This window comes from Mauremys mutica, chromosome 24 (assembly GCF_020497125.1).
Source record: "Mauremys mutica isolate MM-2020 ecotype Southern chromosome 24, ASM2049712v1, whole genome shotgun sequence".
Taxonomy (NCBI): domain Eukaryota; kingdom Metazoa; phylum Chordata; order Testudines; family Geoemydidae; genus Mauremys; species Mauremys mutica.
Window position 1 is genome coordinate 1,495,226 of NC_059095.1, and position 24,671 is coordinate 1,519,896.

General features: G+C 50.0%; 2 protein-coding genes across 6 annotated transcripts in view; one reads left to right on the forward strand and one right to left on the reverse strand.

Moving 5' to 3' along the window:
* Window positions 1–7,422: 7,422 nt before the first annotated feature.
* On the reverse strand, window positions 7,423–16,154 carry LSM4 (LSM4 homolog, U6 small nuclear RNA and mRNA degradation associated). Its single transcript, XM_044999015.1, has 5 exons — window positions 16,002–16,154; window positions 15,262–15,303; window positions 13,398–13,496; window positions 10,797–10,980; window positions 7,423–8,211 (listed from the first exon to the last, which is right to left on the reverse strand). Exons 1-5 carry the CDS (start codon window positions 16,002–16,004, stop codon window positions 8,123–8,125), a joined length of 417 nt encoding a protein of 138 aa, XP_044854950.1. The 5' UTR covers window positions 16,005–16,154; the 3' UTR covers window positions 7,423–8,122.
* A 2,266-nt stretch (window positions 16,155–18,420) lies between these two features.
* The window catches only part of PGPEP1 (pyroglutamyl-peptidase I), a 29,717-nt gene continuing 23,466 nt past the window's right edge, over window positions 18,421–24,671 (forward strand). The window contains exons 1-2 of one of the 5 annotated variants that reach the window (XM_044998438.1): window positions 18,421–18,478; window positions 24,022–24,074. Coding sequence is in view for 2 of the 5 variants with exons in the window: in XM_044998433.1 (XP_044854368.1) it covers window positions 20,934–20,967; window positions 24,022–24,074 (87 nt within the window). In the remaining 3 variants the exon portion in view is untranslated. Of the gene's footprint in view, window positions 18,479–20,671; window positions 20,762–20,860; window positions 20,968–24,021; window positions 24,075–24,671 lie in introns of those variants that run through there. The other 4 variants (XM_044998437.1, XM_044998433.1, XM_044998432.1 and 1 more) reach the window with 4 other exon arrangements.

A 24,671-nucleotide genomic window follows, 5' to 3' on the forward strand; every position in this document is an offset into this window, starting at 1 on the left:
GCCAGTACAGACAACAGGACCCCCCTTAGTTAGGTCGATCTGGGGCCCCAGGGAGGCCACCGCCCCGCTGGGAGGCCCAAGCCTCCTCGGGGCTCCCCTCCATCTTCCAGCCAGCTTCCAAAAACTGCCAAACCCCCTCCAGCCCCTCCTCTCTGGGCTGTGTCTCTTTCCCAGGCCAGGAGGTCCCCTGATCTCTCTGTCTCCAACACCTTTAGCATCCCCTTGCAGGGGGGAAGGGCCTGGCCATTAGTTGCCAGGAGACAGAGGGTCGGCCAGAGCTGAGGGCCCCCCCCCCCAGTATTCAGAGGAAACATTAAAACCAGTCCCACTTCGTCACCCCCCTGGAGTCCAGGCTGCGAGGAGGCTGAACGAGAGCCACCCTTGCTTGTAGGTGCTTTAATCAGTTCCAGAGTGAGCAAACCAACCCCTGGGCCTCAGTGGAAGGCGGCTGGCCACCAGCCAGGGCTGTGAGCAGAGCCTGGCCTGCCCAGGCTGGGGATCAGCTGGAACACCAGCACGCGCTGATTAACAGAGGCCTTTCCAGCTATCCTTCCAGGGGACGTCCACCTGCAGCTGACCTGGGCTCGGGCTGTGGGGCTATCAAATTGCAGTGTAGACGTTTGGGGTCAAGCCCAGGCTCTGGGACCACCCCCCCGTTGCGGGGTCCCAGAGCCTGGTTAGCTACCCCGCAACGTTATACCCCCTAAGCCCCAGGCTGACATGGGCCAGCTGCAGTGTCCACATCCCCTGAGAGAATCAAGGCAGCAGCTGGTATCCATGGCAATCGGGTGCCATGGGACACCTTGCAATCCTCTGCTTCCTGGGCAGAGTCAGGCGGTTGGTTGGGCCCGACAAGAGGGGTCGTCGTGAGACCCAGCGTCTCAACACTCAGTGCCCAGGTCTCCAGACCAGTTCACATCCTTTCTGAGAGCAAAGGTCCTGGCACTGGAGTTGTCAGAGGAGGAAAAGTCCTGGGAGTCGGCGGTGGGCAGCCCCCCTCCAGTGCCGGGGCGGCCATCACCCTCGCAAGAGAGAGAACGAATCCTCCACTTATCTGGCCTTCCCTAGACTTTGTCCACACGCCCATTCAGCCTCCGGCATCTCCACGGGATCCATCCCTGTGCCCAGCGGCCCATTGCTCCCAGGGCCTGCTCCTGGAAGGGGCAATCCCTGTGGAAGGGAGGCTGGCTTTCTGAAAGCCCATTCCAGAAGTTCCAGAGCATCATGCTGGCCCACAGCCTGCCGCCCTTCTGCTCTGTCTCTGCTGCCGCCGTACAGCTCCCAAACCGATTCCCTCGGCCAGAGACGCAGCACCGCTGGGCTATGCAGGCAGACGCTGAAGAGTGGGCAGTTTCTGGAGTTGCCCTGGGATGCAGCCATTTCATACAGACATTCCCAGAACGTCTCATTGCTGCCAAGTTTTCATCGCTGCCGAGCAGAAATCCCATTGTCATCTGCACGCACCTTCTCTGGGGTTGAGTCCCAGCCCCTGGTCTGCAGAGGCAATAGGATTTCCATGCAGGGGGCAGCTACCCAAGTGCCGCCCCAGCCTAGGCCATACCCGGTTCTCAGCGGCTTGGTGTTTTCTAAAACCTTTCTCCTGAAAAAACGAAGTGCAGCCAAGTACCTGCCTTGCTGCTCTCTGTGCCTCTCACCACCCCAAGGAGACAGCCTTGTCCAGCGATCTGCAACAGGGTCAATCGGTCTTTCTAACGCTCCTTGTGGCATGGCAGACACACCCGCCTCGTAAGTGGCTTACAGGGAGCTTAGCACTTGATGTGTTTTATGAATGTGTATTTTGTTCAGACGACACTTCAGCCTGGTTCCCCAAGTGCCTTGTGGGGCAGGCAACCTGAGTAGGGCGACCAGACAGCAAATGTGAAAAATTGGGATGGGGTGGGGGGTAATAGGAGCCTATATAAGAAAAAGCCCCAAACATCAGGACTGTCCCTATAAAATCGGGACATCTGGTCACCCTAAACCTGAGCACTCCAATGAAGGATTTTCCCAGCTGTGTTAGGGCCATGGGAAGCCCTGTGGGAGGAGCTGCCTCCTTAGCCATAGACCATAGGAGCTACAGCCATGTTTGGAGTCTCCCAAATCGAATCGATGCCTCACACGCTATTCCTGGAGCCAGAGCGGCCCAGAGCTCACGCGTACCCACTTAGTCACACTTTTGCTCTGCCACCTGCCAGCTATATTTATCTCGTAGGAGTCGGAGAAGAATTCTGCCACTGCACTGAGGAGATGTACAATGGCTCTGCGCTCACCCGGCTCCAAAACCTCTCCCCTGGGTGTCCCCCTAGTATCGGAGCGAAACCTGGATATCATGGGGAGGAGAATGGAGAGGTCTGGTTTTCCCATGGACAAGGCAGAATCTGTGGTCTCTGGCCCAGCCACTGTGGGTTGAGTGAGCACAGCTGGACCCTGACCCAACTCCTGCTGTTCCTTTGATGCTGATGCAACCATTAGCCTCCCAGCTGGACTTCCACGTGCTTTGGAAATGTAAAGCATTCAATTACCTTGGAGCTGGCTCCAGCATACAGAGGGTTCATTTCATTCCACCTGCTGCTGTAAACACCTCCGTTCCTGAGGGCCCTGCACCCCCAGCCCCACAGGCTCCAGCTGCAGGACAGGCTGAGGCTCACCGGGCCTGTCAAACACCCAACGCATGTGAAGAACTTATCACTGCGGGTCCTGGTGCAACACTAACAAAGGGTTGTGTTCTCGGGTGCGGTGCTCCTGGGGCAGAGGGGAATTCAGCTGCCCCTAGTGACAATCTCCTCCACCAGCTCGCAGAGTGCAAGGATGGAGCCCCTCTCGTGAGAGCCACCAACTCCAGAGAGGCCCAGCACGTGCCAATTAATAGATGTACGATGCTGGATGCCCTCTGCAAATATGTTAACACCCTCCAGGGCACCATTCTAAGTTCTAGACACTTCAGTCTCGGGCAAGCTTGGGCCTTGGTCAACCCTACTGTATGAGGCCTCGTTCCCAGCTGTCCCGACTGTGATCTGTGCAGCGCTGGCAGAAAGCTAGCAGGACAGGGCTGTTGCTTCCTTCTTGGGTCCAGCTGCAGAGCTTCTTTGGACCCACTCATAACCCTCCCGATCTCCCTGCCCTGGGTAAGCAGTCGCTGCAGGGTGGCTGGCATGTGATCATGGCCAAGGGGAGGTGGTACGTTTGTGATAGAGGACAGCGGCGGCCAGTTGGCAGTGCAGGGCTGTGGCTCGCCCAGAAAAGATGGAGGGGTCTGGCTGGCGGTGGTGGAGGCCATGCAGGTATTTGCAGGCTGGACTCGGCTCTCTGCAGGCCCTAGCTCTAAGGTCCAGGCCCTTCTGCTTGCGCAGAGCAGCGCAGCTGCATGGTTAACGCTGCACGTACGGGCGGGCGGGCGGCTCGGAGGTGCTCTTTAGATCTCTGCAACCGCAACCCCTGAATTAAGCACCACAGCTCTCCAGACCAGCCCTTCCCCGGACTGAGCAGGGCCCCACAATGTACCAAGCCAGCCCAGCTCGTCTGCCCCTGAGAACTGCTTCCCCAGGCGCCGCCCCAGCTGGGCGAAGAGGACTGGTTGGGATAAGCTCTTTCCCTGGGGGCCCTGGCTCAGGGCCAGGAACCCACTGATGCACAGACCTCGCTCTGGGCCATGATGCAGAGCGCTGCTCGGAGCTCAATCAGTTTAAGAACTTTTCTGGCCTTTATCACCATAGTATGGGCATCTTGCAAGCTAGAATGCCCTGTTGCAGTGACCCTCACGGCAGGCCAGTGCCACTGTGCCTGAGTTACAGAGGGGAACTGAGACAGAGGTTAAGTGACTGGCCCAAGGTCACCGAGGGAAGCTTTGGCACAGAACAAACGTGAACTCAGGGCTCCTGAATCCCATGTTAGAGCCCTGGGCACTCTCCTTCCTCTCCATTACAACGACAGGGCTAGCAGCTGGGACAGGAGCCCATCCATTATTCCCCTGGCCAGCCTATAGCCTCATTTCTTTGCCTGCAGGAGGGGAGGGGCAGCCCCTGCTTGGAGTACAAGGCCTGAGCGCTGCAAAGCCAGCTCCCGCAGAGAGCCTCAGCGGGGCTAAGACAGGCTCCATCCAACTCCAGCCTTTCTAGATGGCCTCTGGAGCTGGCAGGAAGGAGGAGGTGTGGAAAACACCTGCTGCTAGTGCCAGGAGGCAGGTTGCATGGGGTTGTGCTCCCCACCTGGTTAATGACTCAACTGTGTAGTAGTGAGACACCCCTAGCTTGGGCTAGTGAGCCTGGGAAGGAGAATTACCCACTGCTGGGATTCACCCACCAACACCAGCAAGGCAGGACTCAGTGGGAAGCGGCAGCTCAGAGACAGCACATGCTTTTAAATTCTTATTTCCTTCCAGAAAACACAGAGAACCTGGCTCTGAATTGTGGAGGGAAAGCCTCAACCACGATGAGCTGTCAGCCATTCGCAGCAGCCTGATAGAGGCACATGGAACAATCTGAAATTTAGAAAGGAAAAGGAGGAGGATTCAAAGTGTATTTTTAGTTGCTTAACACAGCCCTGAAATATTTCTGCAGCCACTCCCTCCGGGCTGCAGGCGTCTCCTGTGTAACTATTCCTACGCTGTCTTCCAGCTGAAGGCACAGAAGTTATGAGTCAGAGCTGCTCAGAGTCAACAGAGCTGTTTACGCTTTGCAAAGTAAGAGTTCTGCTAAAGAGAGATCCTGTGTTCCCAGTGTAAACACTTGCCCCATAAATACACACAACTGTATGTTTCAGAACAAGGGGGAGCCCTGGCCACACAGCTGGGCTGTGGAAAAAAGAATAATTGTATTTCAGGGAAAGGGAAACTCAGAGCCAATTGATCCAGGAGAGAAAGGCGGGGGGGGGGGGGGGGGGGGGGGGGGGGGGGGGGGGGGGGGGGGGGGGGGGGGGGGGGGGGGGGAGGTGGAATAGCAGGTTCCCCGGGCCAGCCACCACCCTACAGAGTAGAACTGCAGGCTCTTCAGCACACCCTGTTCGGTGAGAAAGGGGGAGCCAGAGGAACAGGCTCTGACTGCACACTTCTCCCTGTGGCTAATGTGGTTCCCCACCCCCATTGTGAGCAGACACTGCCATGTGTTTACTGCTCTGGCTGCATCCCAGCTTCATGAGCAAGTCTGACAACTTCCCTCCTTTGCTGCAGCTCCTGCCCCTTCCCGTGGGCCCCCCCAGCTTTTCCTCACACTGCCATGGCCTTACTGTGACACTGTTCTGTCACACCCCTTACACCCCCATTGCAAACAAGGGAAGACGTTAGTTTGGACAGCGGGCAGGAAAGACGATACATGCACAGTAGAGATGTACATTGCTAACACATTACAGCTAGGCCTCCTGCAGGGAACTGCTCCTTTGCAGAAGGCAGGACATGCATATACTGGGTAAGGCCTGAAATATTCCCAACGAGAAGCGAAAGAGGGCTGGGGAGGAGGAACTCCCCTGCTGTAATGAAATGGTAGCAGCACTTCCCAATGACTTTACAGGGTCAAGCGTTTCAGGTCGGTAGGAGTCACCTAAAGAGTGGTTAGTGGGATGCTACTTTGAACTGAAGCCAAAGGACTGCCTGTTGTAACTGCGCTGTGTCGGGCCAGAACAGACCTTCCCTCCATAGGGTAGTGACACTAAGAACCACCCTTTGCAGCACTTGTTTCCTCTTTCACTGAGGCAGCTGCAGCCCTTGAAGGCTCCTGGCTCGAGGCAGGGATGGGAAAGGGAGGGGAGCAGAACGTTAAAGGGGAGAAATCGTTCAAGTGCTACAGTGACGTTTATTTCCAAACGCAGCCTAGAGAGCAGGTCCCCAGTTCCCTTTGCTGGGTCTCCGTGTCCTTGGCAAGAGGAGACTTGGCTGCATTTGAACCTCTCACTGCTTTTGCTCCAAGGGATCAGAAGATCCACAGGCCCCAGTGATCAAACCAATTAAAGCCAATTAAAATATATAGTGGGGTTTAAAGATGGGATTTTAGCCAGTCAACTGGGGCGGGGTTTGGTTTTTTGTTTTTTTTTAAGTGACAACACTGATTTATAAAAAAATTAACCAATTGTCTAAAACAGCGACACAAAGGTCTTCACCGAGGCCCAGCTTTGTTGCAGACAGCAGGCAAGAGTCATTTTCTACAGGTTAACAACGAATTTATTCCACTCACAACTTAGCACTGGACTGGTTCAATAAAGAATTTAAAAATGTATATATAAAAGCATGTTCTTTGCTTGTTTGCTCTTGTTCAGAAGAGGTGACTGAGGGCATAACAGTGGACATGAACACAGATACCCCTAAAAAGGAAGTTGTGTTCTCACCAAGAGCTGAAGGGTAAGTTACCTGTAATATTTGGGGGGGGGGGGGGAAACCTACCTAAGTCTTTCAAGACAAGAAATAGCTGAGGCAAAAGTCTACAGCATCTATTTCCATACTACATATTTGAACAGGTCAGTACAGTGGTGCCCAACCTTTTCGTGTGGCAGGTACAGGACAACTAGCTGCCGAGGAGCGTGGTCGCCGGACACGCAGCCACCGAAATGCTGTCGAGAAGCGGCGTCATCAAGAGGTGTTGCCGCTGAAATGCTGCCGAAAATCAGTGGTATTTTGGCGGCAGTGCTTCTTCACGTTGCTGCATTTTAGCGGCTGCTTGTCCAGCAGCCAGTAGGCGGGCACCCAGATGCCCCGGTGGGTGTCTTGGCACATGCGGGCACCACGTTGGGGAGCCCTGGGTCATAGGTTTATTCTAGGACTACTTCTCATTCAGGGAACATTACAGCCTCTGGGACTGAAGACTGGGGAAAATCCTGGCCCTGCTGAAGTCAATGGGGAAATCCTGTCCTCACTGAAGTCAACGGGGAATTCCCATTAACTTCAGCAGGGCCAGGATTTCCCCCTTTTCACCAGTGGCTCCAGGATAAAAAACTAAGCACAGATTCTTACAGGAGGCTTAGAAATGCCAGATATTATTAATGAAATTAATCTCTACATGCCAAGCAAGAAGCTGGGGGGGGGGGAAGGGGGAATCAGTCTTATTTCAAAAAAGTCAGTCTCCAGAGTGAGGTTAGGGTTAAAGACTAGTCAAAGCACATCCTCCTCTTACCTCACTATTCAATCCTCTCTCAAATAAAGTAATCTGAAGACTAAGTGGTGCATCGGCATTTCAACCCATTTACAAAGGAAAAGTTTCATCCACAGTCTTAAATTTAAAAAAAAAAATAAAAAATCAGTACTTGGGAAACTCACTTACAATGGAGAACTCAGAATAGTGCATGTGCATAAGCCACTGAAACATTCATTTTTAATTTAAGTGGTTATGACCCAATGAATTATATATAGCATAAAAAGAGCAGTTAGCCTCTTGGTACTAGTACCTCAGGACTTCCCAGTGTGAAATTCACATACAGTAACAAAGCAGACAAAGCCAGGAATTAGTGATGTGATTTGAGAACCTGTAGTAGTAGGTTTATTATTTTCAGTTTTTAAATCACACAACCCAAGAGTGTTTTCCCCTTGGCCTATGGTCCAAGGCATGGTAGAGAGATACACAACTGCTTCATCAGAAACAGAGGGCTAGTTAAAAAAGGCGTTTAAAAAAAAAAAAAGAATCTCTGAGACAGCTCTTAAGCAAAGATACAATGTCCTCAATTTTAGTTTTTCTAACTAAAATGTTTTGTGCATACTACAGATGTAAAAAACATCCCAAATCTGGTTTCAAGTATAAAACAAACAACAAAACCAAACTGTCCTCAAAATGTTTACACAAGTTCTTAAAACATACAAGGGACAACATTTTCGTGTGTATTAAAAATATAGTGAGCCTGAAGAATTAAACAGAATGTAACTCTTCTCAGGAGAGAGTCTACTGAAGTCATCTCCTTTACCAAACTGAAAAGAGAACCCAAATCTTTCCAGTTGTGGATTTACTGGCTAAAAAAGTGACAGCAATTACCCTAGCTTTACCAGCAGACTAGGATGTGAGGGACTGGCTGACAAGGTGCATGATGATTCAGAGTTTGTTTAGCTTGATTAATTGAAGTTTAGAAATCTAACACCTTTATACACATGGCAATCCGGAGGTGACAAAGCCAGACAGCCTCCCAACACTGTCTCTGGCAAAGGTACAGAGTCTCATTGCTTTGCAGATTGTCTGCCTGGCTTCTTTTCCTGCTGCCCTCTTCCACTCCCTGGTATCCCTCGGCCACGACCACCAAACACTCCTGGGGAAGAAGAGCAGTGAAAGAATAAGTTAGCTGTAACCTCCAGCGTATAATCTGAGTGCAATACAGTCCCACATGCTTTGCCTGACTGGTAGACTCCTTTTCCATGGCTCTCAAATGAGATGATAGAAGAACTTTAAAACTTACACCTTGCTAATCCACTACACCACCTTTTACAATCAACCATGTAACCTCTCTTCTCTTATCAGCAGAGTGCTGTCAGATCTCTCTCTGCAAAGACTGTTAGCAAGATACTCACTGCAGCAGTTACTTGTAGAATGCACTAGGATCACCAATTAAAAGTTACGATTTTCAAAATAAGTGGTCCAGTACACTGATTTAAAAACTAGACCAATGTATCAGTCATTTAGTGAGATTAGAAAATTCTACTGTAGGCAAAAAAAGACACCAACAAGGATGCAGAAATCAAGCCAGTACGCCGGTTACAAAATGGGACAAGAGTATCCCGCTGTGTTATTACCTATCTGATGCCTATCTACCCATCAGACTTGCCTCAGTTCCACCCAGCGTACTGACCCAGAAAGCACTCACAATTGGGCTGCTTTGGTCAGGGGATCAGCAACATGGAGCCGCCTTGTAGCGTAGCACCAATTCCAGCTCTCTCCAGAGCACTGCTCACCAAGCTAAGCTAGTCCCAAATCGAGCTCCTCCGGCCCAACCTTCAGGATTACTGTGGTGTGCTGGAGACAGGGGTGCTCTGGGATTCTCCCTGCTTACACCCCTGCACAGCAACCAGGCACAGCTGGCTCTAGAGCAGCGGCTCCCAACCTTCTTAAACTGTTGTGAAGGGACACCACACTCGCATGCCACTGGTGGGGCACGTACTAGTTTGGGGACCCGGCTCTGCAGCTGGGCTCATTGCAGTAAAGTTAGCCACACTGCTGGCCTGAAAGGAGGAGCTGCCTCCTTCCCCCAAGCAGCTGAAGATGTGGACTACAGTGCCCCCTCCTGCTGGCCAGGAGCAAGAGACCACGGATTGCTGAAAGGGTCATTCTTCACGGTGCGCCCCATGATACCTTTGCGCCTGCCTGCTAGCTCCTTAGCAAACGGTGTCACCCCTTCTGCGCCGCAGTAACAAGAGCCTTTCAGCTGATAGCTAATGCTACAGCCACTCTTTAAAATATCCCCTGAGCTAATTAAAGTTACACATCAAAGCAGCAGGGAACGCCTCTACCTCCAGTAGAGAAATCAACTCTGCTCTCCACCAGGTGGATACTGCGACGGCACAAGGCCTAGAGGAAATATTTCATGCAAACCACCGAATCCAGAAGCAGCAATGCCAAGTGCTGTGGTCACCGGAGTGCAGGGAAGAGAAATAAAAGGCGCCTTCAGATTTCTAAAGGTCACTTTTGCATTTCGAAGGCTTTCAGAGGCTGACAAGAGCAGCAGAAATCCTAGCTTTGTTCCTCTGGGAGGAGATTGACATTCCTAGGGATGCTGCTTTTACAAACAGAGTCCCCTTCACGAGCTCCCCAGTTCAAATCTGAAACTGCCAAACTCACTGCAACTCCTCGTGTGATCAGTACGATAGGAAATGGTTCTGGTGACAAGCCTTTAAGGCTGCTCCATCCACATAACAGCCAATCTCTCTCTTCAGTTATTGGTGCACAGAGTGCTAGTTTTGTGTCACAGGTGGCCTAGGCCACCTCACATTTTGCTGTAACAGAATAAACATGAGGTCCAGGAATGTTCTTAACAGAAGCTTCAGACCCTGGCTCAAGAGCAACTCTTGGGCTAAGTAAGGAGCAGTACTGAGTGAATGCCACAGGTTTGACCAAAGCTGCAACTGGCCTCAAGGGTGGCAAACAAGAAGCAGGAGAATAAGGAATGACCAACAATGCTAGGATCCTGGGGCTGGGGCAACCCCTGTATGATCATTGCAACCTACACGGATTTCTAGAGAGTGGTTTTCAGGGGATCACCTTATCACAAACATGAAGCCTTCAGCAGGAAGGGTGAGAATGCTCCAAACATTCAGCAAGCGAAACAAAAAGTCGGCAGCTAGGTCTCTTACAAGTAATGCAAAGACTTCCCAAAGGGATGGCCAGATGGGCTTCTCTTAAGCCTCACCTGAGCTGTGCACTGGAAAGAGGCTGCCCTCCCCCACTGCAGTAATGGTCAGAACCCAACGCACATTCAGACAGAACATTCACTCGTTCCCCCAAACGGATTTGCTGACAAAGCAGATAGCACAAACCTCATGTGAAGAGAAGGACAGAACAATTACACGAACGGGCCACAGCTTATTTGGAAGGAGTCTGACACAGCCAAGTTCAGGGACTTACTTATTTGTTAAGGTCATACCCAGCTCCAGTAAACAAAAAGGAACAGTTCCAGCCCTTCCCTTTGTATTCACCTGCCTTACAGGCATGTTTGTGAACTAGGCGAAGGACTTAGTCCTCCTTAGCGGGCTCTTCTGTAGGAATCATTCCAGTGTCTCACACCACACAGCACTATTAGTTTAAAATTGCGGAACAACAATAACAGTTACACCTACAAGAGATTTGCTTAAGACAAGCGCCTAGGCACTCCACTGCAAGCAGAAGAGCAAACAGGACCATTACCTCGCCCGGCACCGCCACCTCCTCGGCCTTTCTGTTGTTTCTGCTGCTGCATGCCACCGCGACCTCTGCCCTTTGACACCACCTCCTCCTTCACCATGTCAATGATTTCATCTGGGATACGCAAATATTTAATTGTGCTGCCGCGAATGTAACACTCTGGCATTCTCCAGAATTTGTCTCCGTCCTGTCGGGGAGAAGCACGTTAGGGCAGAGCAGGTGCACACGTGCTCTCTGACGTCTTTGGCTCAGAAACGTCTACGTCACTTTGAAAATTTTACCACTTATTTATTGTCAGCATAAAATGGTTCCTCTAACACAAATTCATCCCTTGGTTTGGGGGGGGGGGCCGTATTGTACATCTGCCACTAAAGTTTTAACACATCACTTCTGGGATAAATCACACAATATTAAAAGTGCACAAAGTCTGAGTTAAGGTGGAGGATAAAATCCTTACATCTACTGAGCACTAGGAGGGACTGGAAGTGTACACAGGACTAAGGCAAACTAAAAACAGCTACTCAGAAAGCAGACTCAAAGGCAACAAGAAACACGACTTCCTCACCAGAGGCATATCTGCAACAGGAGATTTCAGCTCCAAGAACATGGGAGATCACCCGCCCATTTTACCCTATTGGGCCTATTAATGTGGCACCTTTAGAGGAGCCCAACAGAGCAGAATGAATGCAGGGGCGCGGTGACCACCAGACACACATTTCAGAGGGAACAGGTCCCCCCAGGAGGAAGTGGCTCTGAAAAGCAGGTTTAAGATTCTGCGTTATGGGGCTGCCCTTTGTGAAGTGAGTTGCAGAACCTTCCAATTCTGCTGCGGACAAAACCCTGTTAGAACATTCGCCCTTAAGTGATGGATGAAATGGCGAGGAGGGAAATCAGAGGAGTGTCTGAGCTGAAAACAGTAACCCACAGACTGACCCATGATGCAGTTGGGAGAAGGGGAGAAGAGAGCCCGCCCTGCCTTTTGCTAACTCATGCTAGACAGACAGACAGCAGCCACCAAAAAGGGCCTTTCACCACTGAAACAGCTCACCGGTTTGTCCACACATGGGGTTATTCAGGGATAGCTCCTTGGGTGGACACTTTCTCTGCAATAAGGGTGCCTTGCTCCCGTTTAGCTTACTGCTTCCCCCCAACCTCAGCCTTGGATCTTCCTAACTGGACTTAGGCTCAAAATACAGGAAACGACTGAGCCAGTCTCCCTTCACTTCCTTGTTTCTGTACTCAGAGAAGTAAACAAACTAACTAGTTTAGAGCCAGATCCCAGATACAGTCCCATGCCATCTAGTGGCCATTGCCATGAATACCATTCAGCTAACCAGAGATCAGCAGGGTCAGCTGAGGCCTGCTTGACTGTATCCTGGGTGTATTTTTTTAAGTCTGGGCTTGTCTACTGATGTTTTTCTATTGCCCAACTGGAGGGGGATTAAAAAGGCAGCCAGGCAGGATGAGCCACACCCACCATGTGGGTGTAACCCAGCCAGGCATGCGTCCAGTTGTGTAGCACTCTATGGGCTCACTCTGACCACTACACGCTTCTTTGCGGTGCCATGGGAGGGAGGGACACTGGAAACCTTTTTGCCCTCAACCAGGTGCCCTAACAGCTAACTGTACTCCAGGCTTTACCTGTCGCCAGTGACCTTTCCAAAGCATCAGACACCATCTAACTCCAATTTAATATAGGTAAAAAACAGATTCCAGTTCTCTTAAACAAAAACAGTTTCAGACACAGGAAGGAAGAACAAAGTCAAACAAAACATTAAGCAGAACATGATCACATTAGTGTCTAGGAAAGGTGCACAAAAAGATTGGCTCTAAGCCAGTGATCTCCAAACTTTTCAGGGGCATGCGCCCTACCCGCACCAGAGCAGGGCAATGGGGTGGGTTGCAGCTGGGGCCAGGAACGGAGCCCTGCCTCGTGGCAGAGGCTGGAACCAAGGGGGTGGGGCCGGAGCAGAGCAGGTGTGGGTGGCGCTACCTCCCCATCCTCTGTAGGGCTGCCCAGGTTGGGCCTCTGCTCTAAGCTCTGTCACACAGCATGCATGGTTAACCAAGGTGGAACCTTTGTATATCGGACCACCCTGACTCAACAGCAGGCTATTATCAGTTCAGATTCAGTCTCTGTGGAAGTCTCCACAATACCTCCTCCCACTTCTCTTCCTGAGCCCCATTTCCTCTTGATTTGGAAATGGGGCACTCACTCCATAGCACACATTTCCTCCTGTTGCCCAACCTGGTTAATTTTGGTTCCTGTGATTCCCTGCAAACTGTTTTTCTCACTGGTGTTTGACCATTTTTGTTTCTATGCCTTTGGTGGCAAGTACACAAACATTTATTTGCGTTTAAGAGAAGGTCCTCCTCACTTCTACATAGACATTAAACACTATGACTGAGCATAATGCATGAACACCATGTCAATGGGAACAGCTCAAACAGGCTAGTTCTTACCAACCATCTCTTAAAAGCAGTAACCCACTAAACGGAGAACACAGAATCATGGCCAGGCAGCAGCAATCAGACAGCCAGAGTAAGACGGGGGGTTCCTAGCATGGGGCACCCGACAGTGTAACCTAAAATAGCCAACCTTACCCTTGATGTGCAGATGACTTCTCTAAGGTTGATGTTCATCCAGTTATCGCAACTCACTAGGTGACCGTTGTACGTTTCACCATTTTTCAATTCCACCAACTGAGAGACAATGGAGAAAGTCAAATACAATAAACCAGCAACTGTGACATTCTCAAGAGCAGACAATATTTGAATCAATTACCCCTTAAGAGCGTATATGGGCAAGTGCAGTCACAGTGCAAGACTGTACAAGAGGAAGTGAACTTCTGAATCAGTGTATATGCTATAATTTAGGCAATAAACAAGACACGCAAAGAAGTATATCCACCCCACATTACATGCACATATAACAGCTACCTCCTCTCCTGTTAATGGGAGTTGTACAGGAACAGGGAGAATAAAACCTTAGGTGTGCTAGGAACTTTTTTTTGCTACTCAAGCTTTAGGATAAAAAGCTGCTACCACACTCTAATCCCACCTCAGAATTCTAGTGGCCCTGCCCGTGTTATTACCTGCAACCTGAATTGAAAAGGACACTCTCTCTACAGGACAGAAACAGCTTTGTGTCCAGCACCTCTTTGGCCCTGATCCACTTGGCAGCAGTGACTTGCAGTTGTGTCAAATTGCTTGCACAGTTTGACACAAGGTGTTCCTGCCCACAGGGAACTGTACTGGGACAACCAGGTTCATTGAATTTAAATACTTCGGGTTACATTTTAAAGTGACCAAGAGACTGTTTTCCTCGGCTGCTTGGGGCCATTTAGACCCAAGTCAGTAAGACACACCAAGAGGTACAGATACAGAACCCAGAGGGTAGGAGACCCACTCAGAAACCACCACCACCTCAATAAAATAAAAAGGAGAGGAAAGAAAACAGGATGAATAAGAGTGCTACTGGGACAAAATATCTGGCCCCTAAGTTTTGTGAGCCTCTTCCATCTTCCCCCACTTACCCTGAGAAGGTGAGGAAAATGCCCCCAAAACACAAAAAAGAAAAGCTAAGTCTAGGCAAGCGCCAAACGATGCTGCATGAGATCGGCATTTATGTAGCATCTGTTCTGTTCTCTCTGCAAACGAGTTTTGCAAACAGAATTTTAGATTTTTATCTTCTGCATTCCAGTAGCACCCACAACGTGCCTGATCTCTCCACATACATAGAAAGATGCAGATTCTGCCCCGAAGAGCTCACAATCAAAGACAAACATACAAAGGTATTAAAAAACAGTCAGCAGAGTTGGATAATAAGCATCAGCTGCCCTATCTACCTGTCTACACAGCCATAATTACTTGAGCAATTCTTGTGTTAATTTTTTAATAGTGACCAGGCAGTGACTACTACAGGCTCTAACATTAATATACAGACTGCCTTTCTAACGTAAAGGTACTTGGGATATTATTGCGCTAGCAGTTCCACAATAGCTGCAATGCCCTTAGAAAGCTCTGTGCAGTAGTTGCTGCACAAACACACTACATGCTTTGTTAAGTTACATGACTATCAGTTTTAAATTAAAACAAGAGACGAGCAACAGCCCAAAGACTCGCCTTTAAAACAGTGAGACTTCTCTTAAATTGAGTGGTGAAAAATGCACCTGATGCTGCTTAGAATCTCTGCTATGTCTGATTCTAATATTATTTCATAAAAAGTCACTCACAAGATTCGGAAGGTTTACTTTACACTAAGTTAATAAGAGAACGAAAAAAGGGCCACCACACTACATTCTGGCTGCAGCATATGGAAGATACAGAAAATACATCTAAGGCACCTCACTTCTTTAGAGCTTCCAAATTCACCTCCCTACTGGCCAACACAGACGCTGACCCGGTGACCGAAGCAGCTTTATAGGGATTGCAAGCATTGCTTGTAGGAAATATCCTTGTTACTCACCATAGGGTGGTTCTGTGCAGTCTTCAACAGGGATAAAGGAAGCTAGAACAAAAGGAAAGAGGATAAGCCTGAGAAACATGTCAGCAAAATAGAGGATAAAACAGTCCATTTACAGACCGAGTTATTTCAGCCACGAATTTACTACCAAGCACAAGATGACTCTGTTTCACTTTGCAGGGAGGAGTAAGAACCATTTTTCCAGATATATGCTACATGAGCTCCTACCACTCAACTTTACCTTTGAGCTCAGGTAAAACACAGCAGGAACCGTCTCTCACCCAGACACTCCCTCCCCCACAAACAGCACCACATGCCAGGCGCAGCCAAGCCACAAACCGCTAGTGCCCCCAGCATCTAGCGCACCACACCACAGCCCCGCACACTGGCCTGCCCGGTGCATCATCACAGTAGCCTCTAAGAGCCCACAGTGCTAGGGGCTCTACATTTCAGTGGTTTAGGTGTATCACGGTAGCACCCGGGACCCCTCCAGCCACAGCCCAGGGGCCCATTATGCTGGGGGGGGTGTACGCTATTAGGTGTACTACGGTAGTGCCGCAGAGCCCCTGGGTCAGGACTCCCCTGGACTAGGCGCTGCACGCTATTAGCGCTATTAGATGTATTACGGTACCGCTTGGGCAGCCCTGCACCAGGGCCACGCGCCTTCCTCTTCCCTTAACCTCCCCCCCCCGGGCCGGCGCCGCCCCCCGCCCCCGGCCACGCGATCCCCCCGCCCGACTCACCATCCTCCCGCTCCGGCCGCGCGGGCCTCGCCGCTCAAACCGCCTCCGCTGCGGCCCCAAGCCAATAACCTCTGAGCTAACCCGGGGCCAGCCCAGTCCTCAGCGCGAGCCGCAAAGCGACAGCCGCCGTTTTACGACGGTGCCGCAAAGGGCGGCGGGCGCGAAGGCCTTACCCACAATCCCCCGCACCTCCAGGAGCCGGTATTACCCACAATCCCCTGTGTGGCGCTCCAGCCAGACAGGGGTTCTCAAACGTTGATGCTGGTCACGTGACCCCTTTCCCACAGCGAGACTCGGAGTGTCGCACCCCCCCCCTTGTAAATCAAAAACGTGTTTCTATACTTAACCCCATTATAAATGCAGGCGGCAAAGCGGGGTTTGGGGTGGAGGCTGACACCTCGCGGCCCCCCAGTTTGAGAACCCCTGATCCAGAGAGCCCCCAAATGCCCTGCCCAGCTCATATTCCAGTGCCCCGCTCCTGCTTGTTCTGCGCACCTCACCCCCTGCTAGACTGGAAGGGCTCAGTCCAGATCCCCGCGGGCTGTTCTCCGTTGGAAGCCGTGGTGTGTACAGGTTGCTGCCTGCCCCCATTGTCTAAGCATCTCGTTTCCCAGCCCTGCTTAGAGTTCTAATCAACACAGCAGTTAAAATTGTGGCAGTCCACCACTGCTCCTCTGATGGAGATGAACCATCATTGGCAACCATGAGAAACTTCAATCATCTCTCCCATCTCGTTCTTGTCTCATTTTCCTTCCAGTCCTGTCTATGCCAGTGTTTACAGGCACTATTGTTAGCAATTGGGCTCTGGGCAGGTGCAGAAGTCCACCTTCTCAGAGCTTATTGCAGGACTCGGGCCCAAATTTCCTAGTGATCATCCAGCCTTCCTATCTCCTCTCCTCCCATTCCCCTGAACATTAGCCATACAATACTGCATTTTAGTAGCAGGCGCACAATCTAGAAACCCAGAAACGAAGAACTATGCCCCCTAGCGTCCATTTCTCTTTCATTTTAAAACATTAGATTACGTTATTGAATGAGTAGTGCTACCCCAAAACCATTCACTTACATGACTGACAAAGGGTCAGGTGAAAATTGGACACACTGCATCCCTTTAGTTCGAGGGCTGCACATACATCCTGCATACACTCATTTGGCAAAGCTGCTTTATTAGCATATCTCCCAGTGAACTATTTAGCCCCTTTATTTATTTATTGGAACAGTATTAGCAACTTTCTGCTTACTGTGAATGCATTTGGCCAGTCTCAATAAGTGATGTTTAACCATGTTAAATAGGTGTGAAATTATAAGCCTATATATTAAAACACAGAAGCTATCAAATGAAGATCTAGTGTGGATGAAATACAGTAAATATTATTTTTCTTATTGTATTATTCCCAGTATTATATTTTATTTCGTTACATATTTTCAGCCTTATTTCTATCTTTAATGGCCTGTTCTCTTCATCAAAACCGTCACTTAATTGGGAAAATATGTTGTCCAACTAAAAGTCCTCACTGAGAAACTTCTCCTCTACTGTACACCACCCTAAATATGTATTTGTTTGGCAGGTGGTCTGCAAAACTTGCAAAAATGCAAACTGTTGATACAGTGTCCATCTTCAGAATTAACAACAGTATCATGGAAGTCTCTTTCCAGTAAAGAATTATAAAGGTTTATACTATAGCTTAATAAATATCCATGGATAAATGACAAAAATCTGATCAAGAAAACCAGAGTGAGTTTTCCTTTTGCATAATAAAAGCCTGATAAAGCAAGATGCTGAGCTTATGGGAGTCAAGAATGCTCAGTACCTGCAAAATTTATAAAAACCCAAACTTCCTTGTTATTTCAAAAAGATCATGAATCAAAGCCTTGGGGAATAAAACCAAGATTGAAGCAAGCTGACCTGGAGAGAGAAGGGGGGTGAGCAGCTCCATGGTTAGCCAAAGCTGTTTCCCACTGCTCCACCACGAAACTTTCACTGTAGCAACCAAAAAAGATTACATTGGCAAGAACCAGACGTAGCCTGCAAAGCTAGTCAGCATGAAATGCCATTACATTAAACCGTATCTCCATTGAGGTTTATTTATGACAGTCCCCTTCAGGTTCCCTACTTTTGACCCTTTGACCCTCACACCTGTCCTTTTTTCTTTTGTTGTCCCCTGTATTTGTGTCCCAGGCTCAGTGGATCCTCCCGGTAGGCTAGGGGAGGGTCCTTTAGCCATGAGTGGGCTTCTGCCCACCCACTTCCCAGAACCCAACAGGCTGGTTCACCCAAAACACCCCACCTGGTTTGCAGGTGTTGATCCTGCAGCTAAAGGGTTAAGTGGGCTGTACTGACTCACTGAGGCAGGTGGTTCACTTCCCAATAGCATATAAGGGAGGTAAGAGTAACACTTTTTTTCTTTCAAAGAGAAGGTTTAGTATGTGAGCAAAGCAGTACTGATGTAAGACCCCCCACCAACAGGCAAGTCTAGGTAAATGTTTGAGGTGAACTTTATTAAATTCTTTGTTAATAAAGGTAAAACCCTGAGGAGATGACTTGGCTTTACAGTGTGGACTTTGGAATGTGGCTTAGAGTAGGCTGAGAAAGGCATATCCAGGGCTATCAGTGTGATATGTGGGTGCATTTTACATGGCTTATGGTGGTTTATTCCCCTCTCCTAATAAGACTGATCATGTTTCCCTTTAATTGTAAATAAAGGGACTTAGCATTTAGCCAACTAACTAATTCAGGACTTAAAATTCCCTGGATTGCTTGGACAGAGACAGTTTGTATTTCTTCCTAAAAGTTGTGACCATGGTAACTTCCTTATGGTGACAAAAACTGAACTTCAGCACAAACAGATGGATAAATATTCAAGAATTTACCTCCAAATGCAATCAATGACTAGGTGGTGTCACATCATATAGCACAGCAGTATGGTGACCAGACAGCAAATGTGAAAAATCGGGACACAGGGTGGGGAGTAATAGGAACCTATATAAGAAAAAGACCCCAAAATCAGGACTGTCCCTATAAAATCAGGACATCTGGTCACCCTGCACAGCAGTAATAGCAGACCCTATTGTTACTGTAATTCCCAGATTCTAGTACAGGGGTGAGGAAGGGGAAGCTCAGAACAAAGCAAAAATGGGTTTGATGAGAATATCCAACCTTGCTAGTGATCACCCCAACCAACACTCAACTCCATTACATGGGTTGGTTTGGTGTATGTATACAGACCTTTCTGCTGGTTCAGGTTATGTTTCTTTATAGCCAAGACAAATCCTTGGATTTCAGTAACTGGCTGTTTTCAAACTCCGTGGCGTGTATGGAAATCAAATAGCAGCTCAAAGCAGCATTTTTAGTGCCTTCCTTGTTAAAGTCTTAGTTATGCAATTGCTAGGGGTAAGATGTTATTAAACTAAAGGTACTGGAAGGGTGAGGGGAACATGCAGTGAAGTTACCAGTGCACTCTGTACCACAGCTTATCAGCATTCCAGTTAGTAGGAAAAGCAAGAGAGTCCAAATTCATTCACAAGGCCCGTGTGGCATTTCATCACGAGAAGCTCAAAGGTTCAAGTCCATTGGAAGAGCACATCGCAAGGTGTGCCTGGGCCAACGCTGAAATCAGGAGGGGGCTATCTTAACCTGCTAGGGCCATAGGGCTGAGTGTGGAATCAGGCTGTGTAGGGTGTCTCAGCCCTGGGGGCTGGAGAGGGGAGGGCAGGGGGCTCAGCCCTGGGTGCTATAGAGAGGAGGGGGGGCTCGGCCCTGGGGGCTATAGAGAGGAGGGGGGGCTCGGCCCTGGGGGCTATAGAGAAGGGGGGGGCTCGGCCCTGGGGGCTATAGAGAGGAGGGGGGGCTCGGCCCTGGGGGCTATAGAGAAGAGGAGGGGGGCTCGCCCCGGGGGGCTATAGAGAAGAGGAGTGGGCGCTCGGCCCTGGGGGCTATCGAGTAGGGGGGGGCGCGGCGCTGGGGCTGGAGAGAGGAGGGGGGGCTCGGCCCTGGGGCTGGAGAGAGGAGGGGGGGGCTCGGCCCTGGAGGCTACAGAGAAGAGGGGGGGCCTCGGCCCTGGAGGCTATAGAGAAGAGGGGGGCTCGGCCCGGGGGCGACAGAGAGGAGGGGGGGCTCGGCCCTGGGGGCTAAAGAGAGGAGGGGGGGCTCAGCCCTGGGGGCTAAAGAGAGGAGGGGGGGGGCTGGGCCGTGGGGCTGGAGTGTGGAGGGGGGGGCTCGGCCCTGGGGGCTACAGAGAGGGGGGGCTCGGCCCTGGGGCTGGAGAGAGGAGGGGGGCTCGGCCCAGGGGGCTACAGAGAGGAGGGGGGGGCTCAGCCCTGGAGGCTACAGAGAAGAGGGGGGGCTCGGCCCTGGGGGCTATAGAGAAGAGGGGGGGGCTCGGCCCTGGGGGCTATAGAGAGGAGGGGGGGGGCTCGGCCCTGGGGCTGGAGAGAGGAGGGGGGGGCTCGGCCCTGGGGCTGGAGAGAGGAGGGGGGCTCGGCCCTGGGGGCTACAGAGAGGAGGGGGGGGCTCGGCCCTGGGGGCTATAGAGAAGAGGGGGGGCTCGGCCCTGGGGGCTACAGAGAGGAGGGGGGGCTCGGCCCTGGGGCTGGAGGGAACGGGGGGCTGGGCATTGGGCAGAACGGGGGGCAGTTCGGGCCCCGGGGGCTCAGCTCGAAGGGCCCTGGGTCCGAGGCAGGGACGCTCAGCTACCAGAGAGCACGCGAGGACACGTGACCTATAGTCCGCCGGCGGCGGGGACCATAAAGAGCAGCTTCCGGTGTGTAATCCCAGACCTGACGGAAGTGTCCGGCTAGGGCCGTTCTGCCCCGTGGGCGGCCCGCTCTATGCCCCTGGGCGGCTGCGAGCGGCGGGCGTGGTCACGTGGGGGCGGGGCGCGGGGGCGGCCCCCAGTCACTCTCCGGGCGGCCGCGGGCAGGGACGGAGCCGAGATGGAGCTTCCCCGGCGGCCGGTGGTGGTGACGGGTAAGCGGTGGGGCAGGCGGAGTGCTTCTCCCGCCGGTTCGCGGTGGGGGGAGCCTGGGGGGTTGGTGGGGCTGAGGTGGGGGGCTCTGGGGGTGTGGGGGGGAGCCTGTGGGTCTGAGGGGTGGTGGGGGGCTTTGAGGGTGTGGGGGGACCCTGGGGGGTTGGTGGAGCTGGGGGGCTGAGGCGAGGTGTGGGGGGAGCCTGGGGGGCTGAGGGGAGGTGGGGGGCTTTGAGGGTGTGGGGGGAGCCTGGGGGGCTGAGGGGAGGTGGGGGGCTGAGGCGAGGTGTGGGGGGAGCCTAGGGCACAGTGGGCTCTCCACTGGAGGGTGGGAGGCTGGCTGTGCAGTCCAGTCCTGCCGCTTTCTTATCTGGGGGGTGGCCCTCGCTTTTCCATCCTGGGCTTCCTGCTCAAGGTCTTGCTGCAGGTTTGGGGAGCAGGGAGAATAATCTTGTGAATTACAAGTAAATTCACCCAAAGCGGCATGGGGAGTCCTGGAAACCTGGTGGGTGTGAAGAGACATTTACACCCAGGCATGCAATCCCCTGGGGAAATGAAACCAAAAGTGTTACTGAAATAACTGTGCCTAGGAGAGTAAAGTGGAAGTGAGGAAGCAAGCGAAGGAATGAAAGGCCCTTACATAGCAGGCGAGAGCTTGTCAGAGTCTTTCCCTAAGTTACAAAGGGGAGGGTAGCTTGGTTTGTGGGGAAGGCAGCTCTGTGACAAATGGGGAACTCGAGGAAACTATTCAGTGCTCCCTGTGCAGCTGAAGTTGAGATTGTTTGCCTTGGGGAGGTGGTAAGGGGTTTTGTTGATGCACTGGAGTGATTTGAATTGGAGTCAAGTGTTTCTACAAGGTATCTTTACAGAGATCTAGGAAGGTGGCAGTTCTGGCTTTGTCAGCCCAGTCAGTGTATGCAGCAAAGTGTCAGCATCCACCACTCATCGACTCCTTGATCAAAGGCCTAAAAAGAAAAGTTGTGTTGGTAAAGTTTCCACATCTTGCAGCACTTTCTGCTTTGGTCCTACACATCTGTGGAGTCCCGTTTTGACAGTCAGATGTTAACTTGCCTTAGACCCATGTTTACCACTGGGGTAATCTGTGTACAGCTGTCATGTTCACTTTTTAAACTCTCTTTTTTTAAAGTCTGGGAAATTATATTGCTTCTGCCTCCTTCTGTTGGCGATATGTACTCCGCAGGGGGTGTGAGTGTGTACTTTTTATTTTTTTAGAACTGTTTAAAGACAGAATCCCATAAAGATCTTTGCAGCTGGTGGCAGCTGTTTCAGTGCTAATTAGCCTTGGAGGAGGCCTCTTCAGTGTGGATGTCAGAGAAGTCCTGGACATGCTCAGTTGAGTTATCTTCCATAAAGGACATAGGACAAGAGAAGGAATCCCCATACACCTTGTATAGTGGGTCAGAAGAGCAAAGGGCCAGCGTGGCATGTGTGGGCAACAGACACAGAATCAAGAGCGTTAAGCTACACTGCGAGTACCTCTAGAATTGCCACTGAGCAGGGAATTTGGTTTGTAGCTGGACTTGTTACAGAACTCAAGAAATGCAACAGTCTGGATTATGAACTGTTTCTGGTCATCTTTGGATAGTAGTTTCTTTTAGAGTGTCATTGAGTTGACTAATGAAATGATTTGTCAGCACTGTGCTGCTTTTCACTATTTGCTGGTATGCTACTGTGTCGGATAACCTTTATTTTATGGAGGTTAGGCCTGCATGAATAGGACACCTTCATGTCAGTCTTGTGGAAAGCTTAACAAGATTTTTAAGAACTGAGGCCATGGCTACACTTGCAGATTTGCAGCGCTGCAGCAGGGTGTGAAAAAACACCCCCTCCAGCGCTGCAAGTTGCGGTGCTGCAAAGCGCCAGTGTGACCAGGGCTCCCAGCGCTGTACGTTAATCCCCATAGGGAGGTGGAGTACGGACAGCGCTGGGAGAGCTCTCTCCCAGCGCTGGCGCGCCGACCACACTCGCGCTTCAAAGCGCTGCTGCGGGAGCGCTCCTGCGGCAGCGCTGTGCAGCGCTAAGTGTAGCCATAGCCTGAAATTTCAGTTTGACACTGGTTAGATTATACATGGGTGTTTTGGGTTTTTTGTTGGTTTTGTTTTTTTAATAGAATTTCTGTTTGAGCTCAGAGAGCTAATTACTAGTATAGCTGTATACAATATAACCTGAAACCTATTCACAGCAAACTGAATACTATCATAATAATGACAACGTTCTTTATACCCCTATGGCATTTCCTTTAGCTGAACAAGACTTCTTGTGTGTTTTCACAAGCACTCTAGGATCACAAATCAATTCTGAAAGTTAATTTAAACTATAGTGGTATAACTTTGCATGCAGCTGAATTGCCTAACTTTTATGGTGGTATAAGAGTGAGGAAATGCTTGCTCAGTAAAAACTATTGTGGGTTACTAGTTAACCTATATTAGAAAATTTAGGCTCCCTGCAAGTATTTTGCATAGAACTATCATAACCTTTGGTGCTTATTTGTGCAGGGACCATCAGCAGTATTCTGTTTAGTTTCCTGTTAAAATATAACAATAATAATGGAAATCTGAATTAAGACTTGCTTAATAGAGAGGAGATACACTTAGCAGACCTACTAATTTGTTTATATATATTGTAGAGGGCTTTGTTGTGCACTCTGACAGTTGTGGGACGGGATGATTTCAACTGGGAACGAAGAACAGAAAGTTTGTAATTTTGTTAGGTTTTTGTTTTGTTTTTTTTCCCTCAGACCATGTCAGAAGAGGGAGGGAGTCTTTATTTAGGCAACCTATTGAATTGGAATCTTCAATATTTTGTCTGTTTTGGATATTATATTATGTAAGTCGCATACTTTTAGACGATGGAAAGGATTTGAGTACTTGGATGTAAAAGAGCAAGAATTTGGTATTCAAAGAAATCATTGTAGTGTCTATAAGTAGTTTGCCATGGGCACATTTAAAACAGAAAAGCGCAGATCAGTTTGCATCTCTGTGTCTAGTCAAGCCTGCGGTAATGATTTCATCACTAACTCTTTATTTCTATTTCAGGGTTTGGCCCATTTGGAGAACATGCTGTTAACGCCAGCTGGATTGCAGTTCAGGTAACAACACAAATGAAAACACATGTGGCATGTTCAAATAAAGTGCTGTGCTAATGTGTCCCCTTTTTAAAAAAAAAGTTAGAATTTGCGACTCTGTTATAGAGTCTTGCAGAAATTGTTCCTGAAATGTATCAGTTGAGGCCCGACCACCCACCCTGATGATCACTCATCAAAAAATAATGTGTTCTGTACAAGTCAGATTTTACAAGGCTGAGTTAATATAGTTAAGCAAAACAAAGAATTCCCAGGATAACCCTATGAACATTGTAGAAGTTTTCCTGTTATCTTCCCCCACAGAGGGGAAAGAGGTAGATTTTTATAATTCCTCAAAAATAACCTGAAATCTTCCTTGGTGGTTGCAGTGTGCAATGGAGTGAGCACAGGTTTTGGTTTAAGAAATGCATGAGTTCTGCCATGAATAATGGCCTTGGGCAAATCACCTAACCTCTCTCTGTTTTTTTTTCCCCATTGTGAATGAGGATAACATGTAACTTCCCTGTGGAGAAAGGTACAGAATGAGAATGGTTTTTAAAGCTCTGCTATTTATTGATGAGGCACAAACTGCTCTCAGATCAAGTCATTAGGTAGGACACTTAT